General features: G+C 28.4%; 1 protein-coding gene across 1 annotated transcript in view; it reads left to right on the top strand.

The window, feature by feature from the left end:
• LOC106461215 (cadherin-23-like) overlaps nucleotides 1–14,179 on the top strand; it is a 93,407-nt gene that overhangs the window by 37,576 nt on the left and 41,652 nt on the right. The window contains exons 16-23 of the mRNA XM_022389753.1: nucleotides 1,296–1,538; nucleotides 3,851–3,923; nucleotides 5,456–5,634; nucleotides 7,014–7,143; nucleotides 7,927–8,072; nucleotides 8,969–9,116; nucleotides 11,308–11,538; nucleotides 14,103–14,173. Of these exons, the coding sequence (XP_022245461.1) occupies nucleotides 1,296–1,538; nucleotides 3,851–3,923; nucleotides 5,456–5,634; nucleotides 7,014–7,143; nucleotides 7,927–8,072; nucleotides 8,969–9,116; nucleotides 11,308–11,538; nucleotides 14,103–14,173 (1,221 nt within the window). The remainder of the gene's footprint in view (nucleotides 1–1,295; nucleotides 1,539–3,850; nucleotides 3,924–5,455; nucleotides 5,635–7,013; nucleotides 7,144–7,926; nucleotides 8,073–8,968; nucleotides 9,117–11,307; nucleotides 11,539–14,102; nucleotides 14,174–14,179) is intronic.

Genomic DNA, 14,179 nt, shown 5'->3' with positions numbered 1-14,179 from the left:
CAAAGAGTGATTTACTCCAAGTTTTGAAGCAAGAGTGGGCGAAAATCCCACAATCTAAAATTGACGAGATGATTCTCAAGATGCCCCAAAGAATCAACAAACTCCACGAAGCGAAAGGAAGATCTACTAGATATTAATTAAATTATAAATATATCAATTCATGTGAATATGACTGAAAAATTTCATTTTTTCTGAAAGGGTGGTGTCTATTTACTTGTGACCACGCTGTGTATATAATACAACATATGAATCAAATTATCCTATGTCCAATGGCCAAACAAATTTTGGAGCCACAAAAACTGACAGCACAGAGTATATATATATATGCAAATGTTACATGTATATTTGTTTACCTAAGTAAATAACTTATCCCTTTCTTTTTTTGGTGAATGTTGGGGGGTAGGGGTGGGGGGTAACTTGAAGGAGTAGATAAAGCCAAAGGCACACTTGGTAAGGAACAAAAGCTGCTTAGACTTTAAAATATTTTCATATCACCAGTTAAACAAAATCTTTATCTTTGAGAAACTAAACTACAGGAGAGATTATTTCAGACTGATAGAGCATTATTGTAAATATTTGAAGTATTTTTGTTTGTAGTTAAACAAAGACCTCTGAATCTACATGCATGCAGTTATTTTTACTACATCAACATAGTATAGTTTTTGTTAAATATTACATCAGTTGCTATAGCAAACATTGCTGGATATGGAGAAAAGTGGAAAAGATATCCTTGTAAAGGCTTTAAAAGGTGTGTTGAAAGTTTTGTAGAGCTGTCAAAAAATTGATAGAAAATTAAATTCACTTGAAGGAAAACTAAATCCTAGTTGAAGTACTTTTTAAAGCAATTATAAAAATGAATGTAATCCTGAAAAGTAATTCTTGAAAATGAGAATAAGAATAATGAGACATAATATTCCTGCATTTAACAACTTTGATCTACCTTTCAGTTGTTTGAATATGATAGAAGTCCATTTAATGTGAATTACTTAATTGAAAAAGTATTTTTGAAATATTATTTAGATACTATAAAATAAATATGATTAATATTTTTGAACGGTGGTAGTGTTTTGAAGATTAGCGATTATTAGTTTTAAGAAAATGACAAGAATAATTGAGGCATACCTTTATTTTGATGAAGTTAAGTTTTATAACTTCATTTGTTTATATATTCGAGCATGAGAAAAATCTTCTGTGTGAGCTGTTACAAAATAAACATTTCCTGTTTTATCTATAGATTATTTTGAGCTTACAAAACTGTAACGATATTCATCTAAATAGTTTCTCATTTTTTGTAGGCTATTGATAAAGATGGCCCTAGCCAGGGAGGAGGAAAAATAAAATATAGCATAAAGACAAGTGACTTATCTGTAAAGGAAGCCCTAGCTGTTGACTCAACAACAGGTGAAGTAAAGTTACTGAAACCTCTCAAATTTACAGACACACCTCAGAACTCAGGATTATTTTCAATTGTTGTTGAAGCAACTGATGGTGGTAATCCACCTCTTTCAGCAGAAACTGTGGTTGCATTTAAGTTGAGGGTGAGTTCATAATGACACATGCATAACAACACCTGAAATAAGTTATATTATCTTACTTTGTATTTTATTACTCTGATTTAAATAAAACACTTTCTTATTAAAGTTTTAAAAAAGCTGATTATACAGTAGCAATAATTTTCAAATATAGTAATTTTTGAAAAAGTTTTAAAGAAGATTTCACCTAGGTTTATTTTGTAGGTTCCAACTTGTAGGGTACATTGTTTTATGTGTCTAGTTTTATTGTAATAAAAAAGCCAAAATTACATGTACAAAACTCCTCTGTGATTACTGTAATTTGTTTCAACAAGGGTATTTACTCATTCACAAATTAACATGATGTAAACCAGACAAAATAGTAAAGAAATAAAAGTTGCCAGAGGATGTAAATATAGAACTATAATTTGGTTATACATCATTTCATTCTATTTTTGTTTTTTATTATTATTGTTGTAAATAACCATCCTTATTACATGAATCTATGTATACATTATATCAAACAAATTATTGTTGTTTAGTAAAATGAATAAAATATCTATAAGAAGTCTAGTATAAATATCACTTGCTTAATGTTAACCTTGTTAATGAATATGTTAGTTGCGGTCTACTTTTGTTTGACAATAATGCTCTAATGATGTTTAGTGGTGTAAGCATGAAGTTACAGAAATAAAGGAACTTTGCACATCCCTATAAATATATAAAAAGTCAATATGCAAAATGATTATCAGATAAAGAATTATCTATCCTATATCTAAATATCTGTTATGAAGTTGGGAATTCATGTACATAAGTAGGAATATTGACATTCTCTGCAATACATGTTCTACTTTTCAAATATACTGCTTTTTAAGACAAACATTTCTACATTTCACTATTCAAAGAATCTGAAAAAACCTCATTGTAAATGACGTATTGAAAACATTTTTAAAATAGTGGATAATGAAGTGACTTAATAAGTAGTTACTGTTTGCATAAATGTATACTCTAAAACAAATGTTGAGAGCTTCTCACAGTTATAGTAATAAATTAGAAGTTCCTGCAACATTAAAAAGATGCTGACCATATATTTTGGCAAAATACAACATCATTTACATAACAAGGTTTATCAAAATACTAGGTTTTCATTCAATTCTCTTCTATAAAAATTTTCTTATAAATACAATTCTTCCTTGTGGTCTGGGTATGTACTGTATTCTAGATAGTTTGTTGTCTTTTTTTTTTCATGGACATCACTTTGCCAGTTGGAATACACATACCTCCTTACATAGAATCATTCTGGAGTCTTTCTTAATGCAAAAACAGATTCACGATTCTCAGCTGTATAAATTCATGCTTTATAATATTATTAGCTGTTGTAAGTTTGTGAAATTAGAAAAATGAAGTTAAGTGTTTTAATATTCATAGTAAGAAGATAAAAACTGTATATGCACATTTCAAAGTATTTACTAGGTAACCAAACAAAAGTATCATTCATTTACATGGGTGTAAAAGTTTTATATTGGGTAGGGAAATCCATAATGACACTTTTGGTGAGAACATAATCAGTGTAGTAAAGTATCAGAAAAAAAACAACATACAGTGAATTTTGGAACTTGGATTGTCTGGTGCTTTTTTGTTTTGTTTCATCCATAAGTCATTTTTTTTAATACACTTGCACACCCAGACAGTGATTTATTTGACAAACATACTGCCAGTGATGATCGCACATGTGTTGGCAAGTTTAGAGGTAAATATTTGTTTTAATTCTCAGACATTTTCAGTAATAGCAAAATTTTCTGTTCCAACCCATTCATTTATGTAGAGAGTGGAAATTGATTAACTCTTTTAATTATCCACCATTTTTAAGTTATTGTCACTAAAATTTTTAGCATTTGGGTTAGTGCTATAACATACTAGTAGGACTTGTTCTTATGTAAAGTACATCAGATTGTGTAGGATGTTACATAACCATTTGGAAAGTGCCTAAGAAATGAAAAATTAACAAAAAAAAACTGGTAAACATAGTAGTTTATTTTATAATTATGATTAAAATTAGTAATATTAATTATATTTATCAAAGAAGGTTGACATTATAGCTAGCAACAAGTGGAAATGTTTGTTCCATGCCTTTTGCATTTAAAGTAAGGTAAGTAACAAACAGATATCTAGTCTGCTACAAAATCTGATATTAGAACTCTTTTCACCAATTGTTTTTCTTTCAGAACAATTAGACATTTTAATTTTTATTTATATATGTAGTTATTTAATAAGATGAAATGAGCTGTTGAAAGTGTATTGACTTGCTGACAGAATTATCAGTTGTATTTATATTTCAGAAAGAAAATTATGGTGCTCCTGTATTCGTAGATGAGCCTTATTCAGCAGTTGTCAAAGAGAATGCACGAGAAGGTATATTTTGTTTAATATGCTTGATGTTAATATCCAAGTTACTTTGGTATACTTAAATTTTTTATAAAGAGCTTCAACTTAAATGATATTTTATTATGAATTTTTATAGTTCAAGAGAGTGAAACAATTATATATACTCAGAAATATGATAAATGAAAAGTTTGTACAATTTTTGTTCTTGTCAACAAAATGAAACTTAAGTTATTGTTACTATAGAGTTGTTGTACGTAATGCCTGTTTTGTTTAATTAATGTGAGAAATGTTGTGGAAATAAAGACATTACTTGAAGTCTTCTTCTAATAAAAATGGTTCTAATGCTCAAACAAAGTCTCGTGTAAGAGCCCTTTTTGAGTGATCTAACAAGTATGTATTTATTTATATTTTTAGCCACACCCTATTTATATTTGACTAAAATATTTTAACTGTTGATGCAGACAGTAAAGAAAAGATCAGAATTTAATATAACATTTTTTTTTCATATTGCAGTTAATGTTATATTTTTAATAGATCAAATATAAGGAAATAGATTGACAAAGAAGATATATTTCATTATATAATTAACCCTACATGCACAGAGTTGGTCCACTGAACTGATCCTGTATTAGAGAATTAATTTTTACATAATTCTGAATTTACTATATGTATCTTCACAATATTTGACAAGTTTTTAGTAAAGATGAAAAGTCTGTTGTACACAAAAAATCAGTTTTTCAACAAAGTATTTTTACTAAAGATTTGTTTATGAATTTACTGTTTGTGCTAGTACTTACTAATTGTATTATTCGTACCTCATTGTAAATAATTGTAAAAAAGTGAACATTTTCTAAAAAAAAAAATAATTTTTTTCTGGGAAGTACTGCATGGGGAAAGTGTTCAGTTTGTGCTCTTTAGTCATATTTAACATTTCTACCAAGTTTAAAGCCTATCCGTGCTGCCACTTTGGATTTATATATATTTATTATTTCTGTCACATAGATTGATAGATATCTAGATGGCCATGCCATTGCTCCATTATAGTCAGATAAACTATGTTTTGATTCCAAGTTTATTGAGATACATTGATAATAAAGTTGTTTAATTAAATTTTGTATTTAACTTAGTAAAGAGTCATGATGTGCACTTTGACCCTCACCCATGCATATAGGGTTAAAAAGTACTTTAGTTTAATATCAAGCCTTTTTATATCATGTTCTGTCACTGGATTAGCAGGAAACAAACAGGGTGATATGTACAGTAGCTAATCTGAGTACATTAGAAAAAAAAGTATCAAATATACTAGGGTTTTATTACAAATATTACATGTCTTCCTCAAACTTAAACCCCTCACAACTATTATGAACACAAAAGAAGTTATGAAATGTGGTAGATTTTGCACTTGAACCAAAATGTTTAGTTTATTTTCTATATAGTTATTCATCTACTTTCTTCTTATAAGTTTATTTATTTGTATCACAGCCAGTAATAATTTTAACATTCTAATTACTATTGTTGATGTTATTTGCTTATGAAGATATTTTAATGGTTTTCCACAGGGGCTTCTGTATTTCATGTAAAAGCTACTGATCCAGATGGTCCAGATGCAGATATTACTTATTTTCTTGAGGCTGGAGCCAAAGATAACTTTGTTGTGGATAAAGAAACTGGAGTAATAAGTGTTGCCAAAGGTTCTGACTTGGATCGAGATGTCTATGGAAACAGTTATCAAATTATTGTATGAACTATTTATCCTTTCATGATGTAAAAGATACAGCAAAAATTGTGATATTTTTTTTTCCTCAGGGATAAACTTACAAGTAATAGTGCATACTTCTTGTTTCTAGCATTATAGCATATAATATGTTTTTCTCTTGCATGTTTTAAAATTTAACAATTATTTCAACTTAAACAATGTTGTTATATGGTCTTTTCATCCCATCTTTTAGTACATCATATTCTCTGGTCATGATTGTGGTAACATTATCCCACTTTATCTTACAAGCAGCATGAGAGTTATGCTGCATGCAAATTAAGTAAGATTGCATTACGTTACTACAATAGTGCTCCAGAGCTATGGAACTTATGGTATCATTTTATGAATCAGTTAAACTTATATAATTAAATATAATTAAATTTTGCCTTATATTCATTAATAAGAATTTTTTGTTTTGTCTAATCATTTGAATACAGAACTTTCAAACCCTAGGCTTCAGTTTTAGAAAATGAAATGTTCATTATTTAATCTTTTTGAGCTAGGTGAACAAATACCATTAGTATTTCACTAGCATTGTGACTGCATTGCTCATCCCCTATATCCGGCTTTCGTTAGTTCTCAGTTACCTTCTCATGTTGACCTCTTCTCATTGCTTATGTTATCTGCCTTAAGGTTCTCATATTTTTTAAGTATATATTTGTAAGACTATGTATCTCTGTTGTTGTTATATTGTTTGTATTTTTGTAAACATCCTGTTATAAAGCCCAAACTTAACAAAATATTTAAAAAAATTAAATTTTTTTCTGAGCCAGATTTTTTATATTGAATGTAAGATATTTTTCACATTCACTTTTTATTTTCTATACTAGAAACAAAAGTTCAACTTTTTCTGTGCTGTAATTATAGTTTTTGCAGCTTTGAAGATTTTTCAAAGACTGCACTCTTTACTGGGTTCTTGTTTTGTACTTTCTTTTGAGTCCACTCTCTATTTGTGACTTATATCTATCAACCATTGTCAGAAATATCAAAATAGCTCGAATGTGTAGAGATGTAATATTCAAACACAAACTTTTCCTTTGGAGACAATATTATTTTCTTATAAAACTTCAATTTGTTGCTTTTTTAGAAGCATTACAAAAGTGGTGATCATTTTTCTTTCATATTTATTCCTCTTCCTGTTAACTATTTACTTAGTAAAATCCCCGGAAAACCTTCTAAAGACCTGGGTAGTGAAAGAGTTCATTTTATTTTTCTGTTAAACATAATATTTGTTTTGTCTTTTACATTCTAGTATTTGTAGAGGTTCTTAGTAAAGAAACTAAGTATGTAATGAGAGAAAATTTGTACAATTTCGTTGCCAGGAGATTATCTAACTGTAAAGAACACTTTATTCTTAACAGATCCATGCTGTTGACACAGGGCATCCCATTCCCCAGACAGCTACATCAACAGTTTCCATTACAGTGGAAGATGTCAATAATAAACCTCCTAAATTTACACAAGATAGCTATGTTCAGTATATTCCAGAAAGTCAGTATCACTTTCAACAGTGTGAAATTTAATTTTTTTATTTAAAATGTTATACTACTGCACAGCAATACATGTATTTCATACTAAACAGTAACTGCTGTTACAGAAGTGTTATTTCATTAACCATATACATCTCTAAAATTGAAAATTGTTTGTAACTTTAGTTATTAAAATTGTTCTCATAAAATATTTACGAATAAAGTAACTGATGAATTTATGCTTCAATTTTATTATTTGAGTAGAGGATTTGTACTCCAAGAATGCTTCCTGTGTATTCAGTGTTTTCTTGAAATGATTAATTGGAGTCTTTTTTTTTTTAAATCTCAAAGACTAATGTATTTCATTTTTTCGTAAGTGTTATGTAGCATCTATAAAAGATGCCATTATATCCTATTTTTGTTTTACTGTTTAACTAAAATTTGAAACACATTTCCAGATATAAATGAGGTCAACTTTGTATTCATTTTAAACAATCAACATATTTGGGATTTGAGATTCTTTGTCTTTGATAATTGGTTACTGAATAGATTTTTAACTGTGACAACTAATAGTGAATGGATTTTTAACTATACTAGTTTCCTAAACAAATGAGTTTTACCTTTTATGGTAAAAACTTTTGCCTAAAAGGATTTGTATAAATAACTGAATTGTCATAGTGATGGTATAAAGTTTAGATGTGCCATACTAAAAATGTTTAAAACGAATTGTTTATAAATTTAATGTACATAGTATTTGTGTTTGTACGCACAAGTCATTATTATTTTTTACTTATTATATGTTTAGGTTTACCAGTTGGGGAAAAAGTCATTAAAGTATCAGCTCATGACCCAGACATGAATTCTAAACTTCGTTATTCAATCATTGAGCCTATTACTGCTCGTGATAAAACTGGAGCAATTGTTACATCCTCTTTATCAGATCATTACAAGGTAAAAGTTTTTGAAAGAAATGTTTAGTGCTGATCTTGTCCATTGGCCAATTGTTGGGATTTTTAATATAAAAGAAAAACCCTGTCTGAGAAACAATGCTGTACTGAAACATGTTTTTAAAGGAAGAGAGGTGAAATAGGGTATTGTTTAGTAGCATTTAAATTTTGTTGTTTAAAGATAAGTATCTGTACAAAATCGTTTATGTAGGTAATTCTTTTTTTTGTATGAAGTTCATTCCCTCATTGTGCCAGGTTTTAATCTTATGAAACTTCATACCTCCTTTCTCTAAACTAACCTACCTAATATATTAGTAATTAAAAAAGAATCCTTGGCATTTCAGATGCTATTTTTTTCCTTTAGTAAACCACTTTTATTAAAGTATTTTGATCAGAATTCATTAAAATAGCTGCATACAAAATAAACTTCATTAGCTAAAAACTTTAATAATGTAGTCTTGGAAGTTGTATGGTGCATTAACCCAAATCTAAAAGCTAAACGTTTTCTTTTTGTGTTTTAAAATATTGAAAAAAAATTGCCAGTAAATTCTGGCTGTGTAGAACTTTTGCTTTTGTGTATTGAAAAAAACATCTTTGCTGTTTAATATATTGATTAAGAGTATTATTTTGTGTATATTTTGAGTTTGAACAGTTTCTTTTTTGCTGTAAAATTGTTTTCATCAATTATGTATGGAAGTCATATTTAAATTAAATCTGTTATAAGTATAGGTTTACTTTGTTTATTTAAATTTGAATTCTTGTAAAGGCGTATTTTACATACATTTATTGTTTCAAAGTATAATAGAAACAACTTGAATTGCACAGTTGAGAAAAAGATAAACTTCATTCATTTAATCTCCATTGTAGTGTAACATATCATTTTTGTTTCTTAAACTTTAGACAGCCTTCAGGATAGATGGTACCAATGGTGAGATAATGGTTAATATGCCCCTGGACTACAGTTCGGTATCTGTCATCATTCTCACAATTCAAGCAGTAGATCTGAATGCTGTTAATGCTGCTTCTGGAAAACAACAATCATCAACTGGTTTGAGATATTCTATAATCTTGTATTTATTTCATCTGACAAACCTCATTTTTTTAAAGTTATAAAACAAAACATTTGAGCTTTTGCTCTTTTATTAGCAATAGTATTGAGGTGTCTTTTAAAGTGAATTGTAAACTCAAAGATCATATTTTAAGTTATAGGTCAAGCTTTTGATGTTTGATAGCTTGTACAAATTGGTTTGTTTTTTCTGTTACACATATGCTGCTAAATAAATGATTACACAAACAAAATTGTATTAATCAATATTATATTATTTTATGTAGTTTTGTGTTTTGATAACAGATTTTGTGGATAAATGTTCTAATGCAATTTATGCAATGGTTAATTTCTTCCAGATATATTTCTATCTAAGATCTGGAACCTGTTTTCGATTGTTTTAATGTAAAGGCAAAAATGCTGTAATGAGTTTTCAAATACTTAATTTGATTTGTTATTTGATATTTGGCTAAAGCAGTCACTTAGACTGTCCACATTAGCCTTATTCCAAATATTAGACTCAATAAAATTTACACTGTTATCTTCCAAGAATTAAAATCCCACCCCCTCCCAGCCATTAACAGGGTTCTGGTACTTTTTTTTTTCTAGGAATTAAGCACTGCATTTAGGCATGCATGTGATTCTCTTTACTATGTACTATTTCAATCCATTCTGTGTCTGACTCGTAAACTTCAAATCTTTAGAAAATGTCATTTATTAAAATGTTCTCTGATGTGAAGTTGTGATAAATTGTTTGCTACCATTTCTGTATGAAGAACATATATTGCTTCTTTAAATTCCTGTTTTTGAATTTTAAACTAATTGGTGTGTTAAAAACAGTAGAGTGTGTATGTATATGAATCACAGGATTGCATTTTTCTTAGATCTACATTTGGACAAAAAATATAAGACCACTTAAAATTCAATGTGGTTTTTGAAATATCGTTTGTTAACTTTATTGATCACCAAGTCATAATAGTAGATTTATTTCTTAAATATTCTCTAATGTATTGGCATTTAACTATTTTTCTCATATAGTACATTCTTACTGTTCAAGCCATGTGATGTATTTATTTTGTTGTAGCATATCTTAATGGAATTATTTTCTTTAGTAGTCTCTGTTTGTTAATTTTCAAGTATTGAGTTTTGGCCTTTAGAATGTGTTAATTTCATTATTTCTTGGTTTGCAGTAAAGAGCCTTGTACATAGCATGGTTTTTTGTTCTATCTTAAAATTCTGTCCCACTTTTTTATTTCTTTTACTTGATTTTTTTAGTGTAAAATTATCCAGTAACCTGGCTTTTATTAATGTAAATGTTTTGTGTTAAGGAGTGATTATGTGAATCGTAACTCATGCTCTGTTTTTTACTTTTTCTCTTATTATTAATCTGTATTTTTTCTTCTGATTAGTTTCATATATGTTGTAACCCTTTTTTTATTAGTCTCGTATATATATTGTATTAATATTTGATATTTCAGATATGATAGTTTAGTATTAAATGCCACTATTGTTTGGCATACTTTTATATTTACAGTTAAGGATGGTTACATGTTTTGTATTATAACAGTTTGTTCTTTTACTTCTTTGGAGTACTGCTTGTAATATATGAAGCCTTATTTTAATTATTTTGTTGTTTTAATGGCTTGAAAATTTGAGATCATTTCTAGTGTTGTTTTTTATAATAAGGTCTATATCAATCTTTATAAGTCACCTGTCTGATGTTTCCAACACTTAAACAGAGCAGAAGAATGTTCAAAATCTTTGGGACACAGACTCCTAGCCTCTAGAAATCTTGAGGACTGAGAGTTAAATGTTTTAATGTGAATTATATTGTCTCTTGTTATATATTCTACTTTTTTTTTTCAACATTTAGAAAAACAAGCTTCTTTCTTGCAGTCAGTTGGATGATATCGTTATTATTTTTATAAATTTCTGTGTTCAAGATTTAATTGGTTCCAGTAGCAGCATTCAGGTCCAAGTGCTTTGTCAATTATGGCATTGCCTTCTAGCTACTACTGATTTGAGGTTTTGTATATTCCTTTATCCATTTGTACCCAAACTAAAATCTGTTCTGTATTACTATTAACTTTTGACTTGGTGATGCTTGTATAAAAATAAAAATAAATATGATTCTGAGGTAAATGTGTTTCCTGTAAATGTAATCCATTTTTAATTTCTCTCTAAACTCTTTTAGTTGAAGTGACAATTTACATCCAAGCTCACAGTGATGTAAATCCAGTTTTTGCTCCTCCATGGACTCCATCAAATCCAAAGATAGTGATTTCTGTTCCAGAAGAAGCTTCAGTTGGTTCATCTTTATTGACCCTCACAGCAAGAGATCCACTGACACATAAAAGTGTCTCCCATTTTCAAAAAATTAGTGAATCTGATGTGCATAACTATGTGTCAGTCAGTCCCTTCTCAGGTATTTTGTTTTATTTATTATATTATAAATACATGAATAAAAAAAAAACTAAGTTTCTTAGCATTTAATTTTTAGAAGATTTTTTAGAAAATCTTGATAATGAATTTTAATTTAGTTAAAAGAGAATATTAATAATTATGTTGATGGCTAAATTTTAAACATATAGTACCCATTGAATTAGATGTAATTTATCACATGTGCATGAAAGCACCTTTAGTGTTTTCCATATCTTAAGGATAATTAAATTACAGGTTTCTTAATACCTTAATTTAAATGTTAAAATTATTTTAAAGTTTTACTTCACATTATTAATCTTAAATTATTTTTAATATTGTTTCTATTATACTGAATCACAATTGAACATTTGATAAAGTCATGTTTTGTTTATGAAAACAGTTTTAGGCATATCTGTCCTTCATATATAATTTTTTAAGATTTTAAAATGTTACAAATACTTTGTTTTATGTTCAACTTTTTCTAATGGTATTTTCGTAATTAATATATTTAATTACTTTTCATTTTCTCTCTCTCTCTAGTCACTTAGCTTTGGTTTTAGTTTTATGCCTGTATCTCATTAAGCTGTTGAAAATTAATTTCACATTCTTAATTAAACTGAAAACAGTCTCTTGCTCTGTTCAAGTTGTTTTTTTCTTTTCCCACTTCAAGCAGTTGTCCCCATCTCTTAAGATAATGCCAAATAGTTTTCAGCTGGAGAAAGACAAACACCCAAATAAAAGATAAATGAAGAACATGTTCATTTAAATATGTGTTTTATTCAAATGGAAGTGTACAAAATATACATCTAGTATTTCATCTTTTGGATGATTTGTAAAAGAAAAAAAATTCTGTAGTTTTAACAAATTTGGAAACCTCTTTCCTCTTTTGTGTGTAATATCCTGTATTAATGTGTATATATTCATATATGGAATCTACCAGTAATTTGATTCATTGAGACATTGTTTCTAGTGTCATATAAGATTGCCTTCACTACTTCATTCTGTTTTTTCCCCCATTACAGGTTACAGTACAGTTTTAGAGTTTCAAAGAGGGCACACTGATATAAGTAGTTTTTTTTTTGTTGTTTTTTTCATCTTCCTTTATTTGGATTACCTTCTTCTCACTTGTGTCTCTTGAACAAGATTATATTTTCATGTGCTTGAACACAATAGTTCAAGAGCTTAGCATTCTTAAGTTACTAAAATGGAGTTATGGAGTTTATGGGCTTTTGTATTTGAAAACTGATCATTTTATAAAAAAAAGATTTTAAAAATTTCCTTCTCTCTGTATTACTCCATTATTAATTATTTCAATTGAGTCGAAACTTGATATAAAGCTGTTAAACATTAAGCAATTTATTGCTATTGTAACAGATAGAACCATATGGGTAGGAGGGTGTTACTAAATATTTCTGTGTATGTTTTTAATATCAGGTAGTTCTCCCACGATTTTAATTACACTTTTTTTACTTTATTTTGTCTGGATTAAAAAAGAAAAGAAATGCACTTCTTTATTTCCTTTACTTTGCAATTCAAATGCATTGCAAGCATAATTTCTTGGAAAAACTTGATGCCAGCAAGTGGACTACATGTTTTACTTTTGTTTCTTACTATGAACATCAGTATTCTATTTATTTTGCTTATGGACACTTTACTGGAATCCTAAGTCAAAGATGTGCTTGGATCTTAACTGAGTGTCAGTACTTGCCAAGGATTTGAAACCAAAATCATGAGTCAGAATTGTACATCTTTTCTGAAAGTGATCAATGACAGAAATGCAAAATATTACTGTTTTCAATGGACCTACCTTTTTATTATTATTAATCATCTAGATTCACTTAAATAAGTATTTCACATTTTTGAATGTGTGTGGTTTGAATGATGGTGAATTTTCTGAACAGAAGGAAGTTTGTTTCTTCATTATTAAATGCAAAGCTACACAATTTTTAGCATTATAAGCCCTAAGACTTACCACTGAGTCACTAGAGGGCATACAAAGAAGATTAGAACAGTTATTTATGCCGCTTCTTTTAGATATTTAGTTATCTTTCCCTCTTTTTTTTGTATTTATGAATTTGATGTTTGTTGATGAAACTTTTCTTGGCCTTGAGTTTAGTAACTATAATGACGGGTCCCTATTCAACTTTTAGTTATTTGTGTACAAAGTTCTTCTTTGAATGGAACAATTTATCTTATGTTAAACACTAATCTTTTACTTTTTGGTTTTATTAACTTTAAAGATCATTGTCACATACTTTTTTTTATGTTTTAATTTCAAATATTTGCTGCTGAAATTAAGAGTTTTGTAGGAGAAAAATGTTCTGTAAGAATACTTTTATATCTACAGCAGATATTTTCCTTCCTCTTTGACATTATTTTGGATGTTATAGTAAACTGTGATCTATAAGTAAAAATGCTTTAATTACTGAATGCTGTTTTATTTTTAAATGTTCAAAAATATGGGTTATGCTAGTGATGAACCAAGAGTTTTTTTTGCTGATTTTTAATAATGTGAACAGTTAATATAAAATATTTATTACTAACAATGTCAATATTTTAATAACTTAGGAGCGGTTACTCTTAATCGTCGGCTCGACTTTGAAGAGCTTCCTTTAAAGCATATCCGTTTTGATGCCAAGGCTTTG

This window comes from Limulus polyphemus, unplaced genomic scaffold, assembly GCF_000517525.1.
Source record: "Limulus polyphemus unplaced genomic scaffold, Limulus_polyphemus-2.1.2 Scaffold1, whole genome shotgun sequence".
In the NCBI taxonomy this organism is placed as follows: Eukaryota; Metazoa; Arthropoda; class Merostomata; order Xiphosura; family Limulidae; genus Limulus; species Limulus polyphemus.
This window is presented reverse-complemented; position numbering and strand designations above follow the sequence as displayed.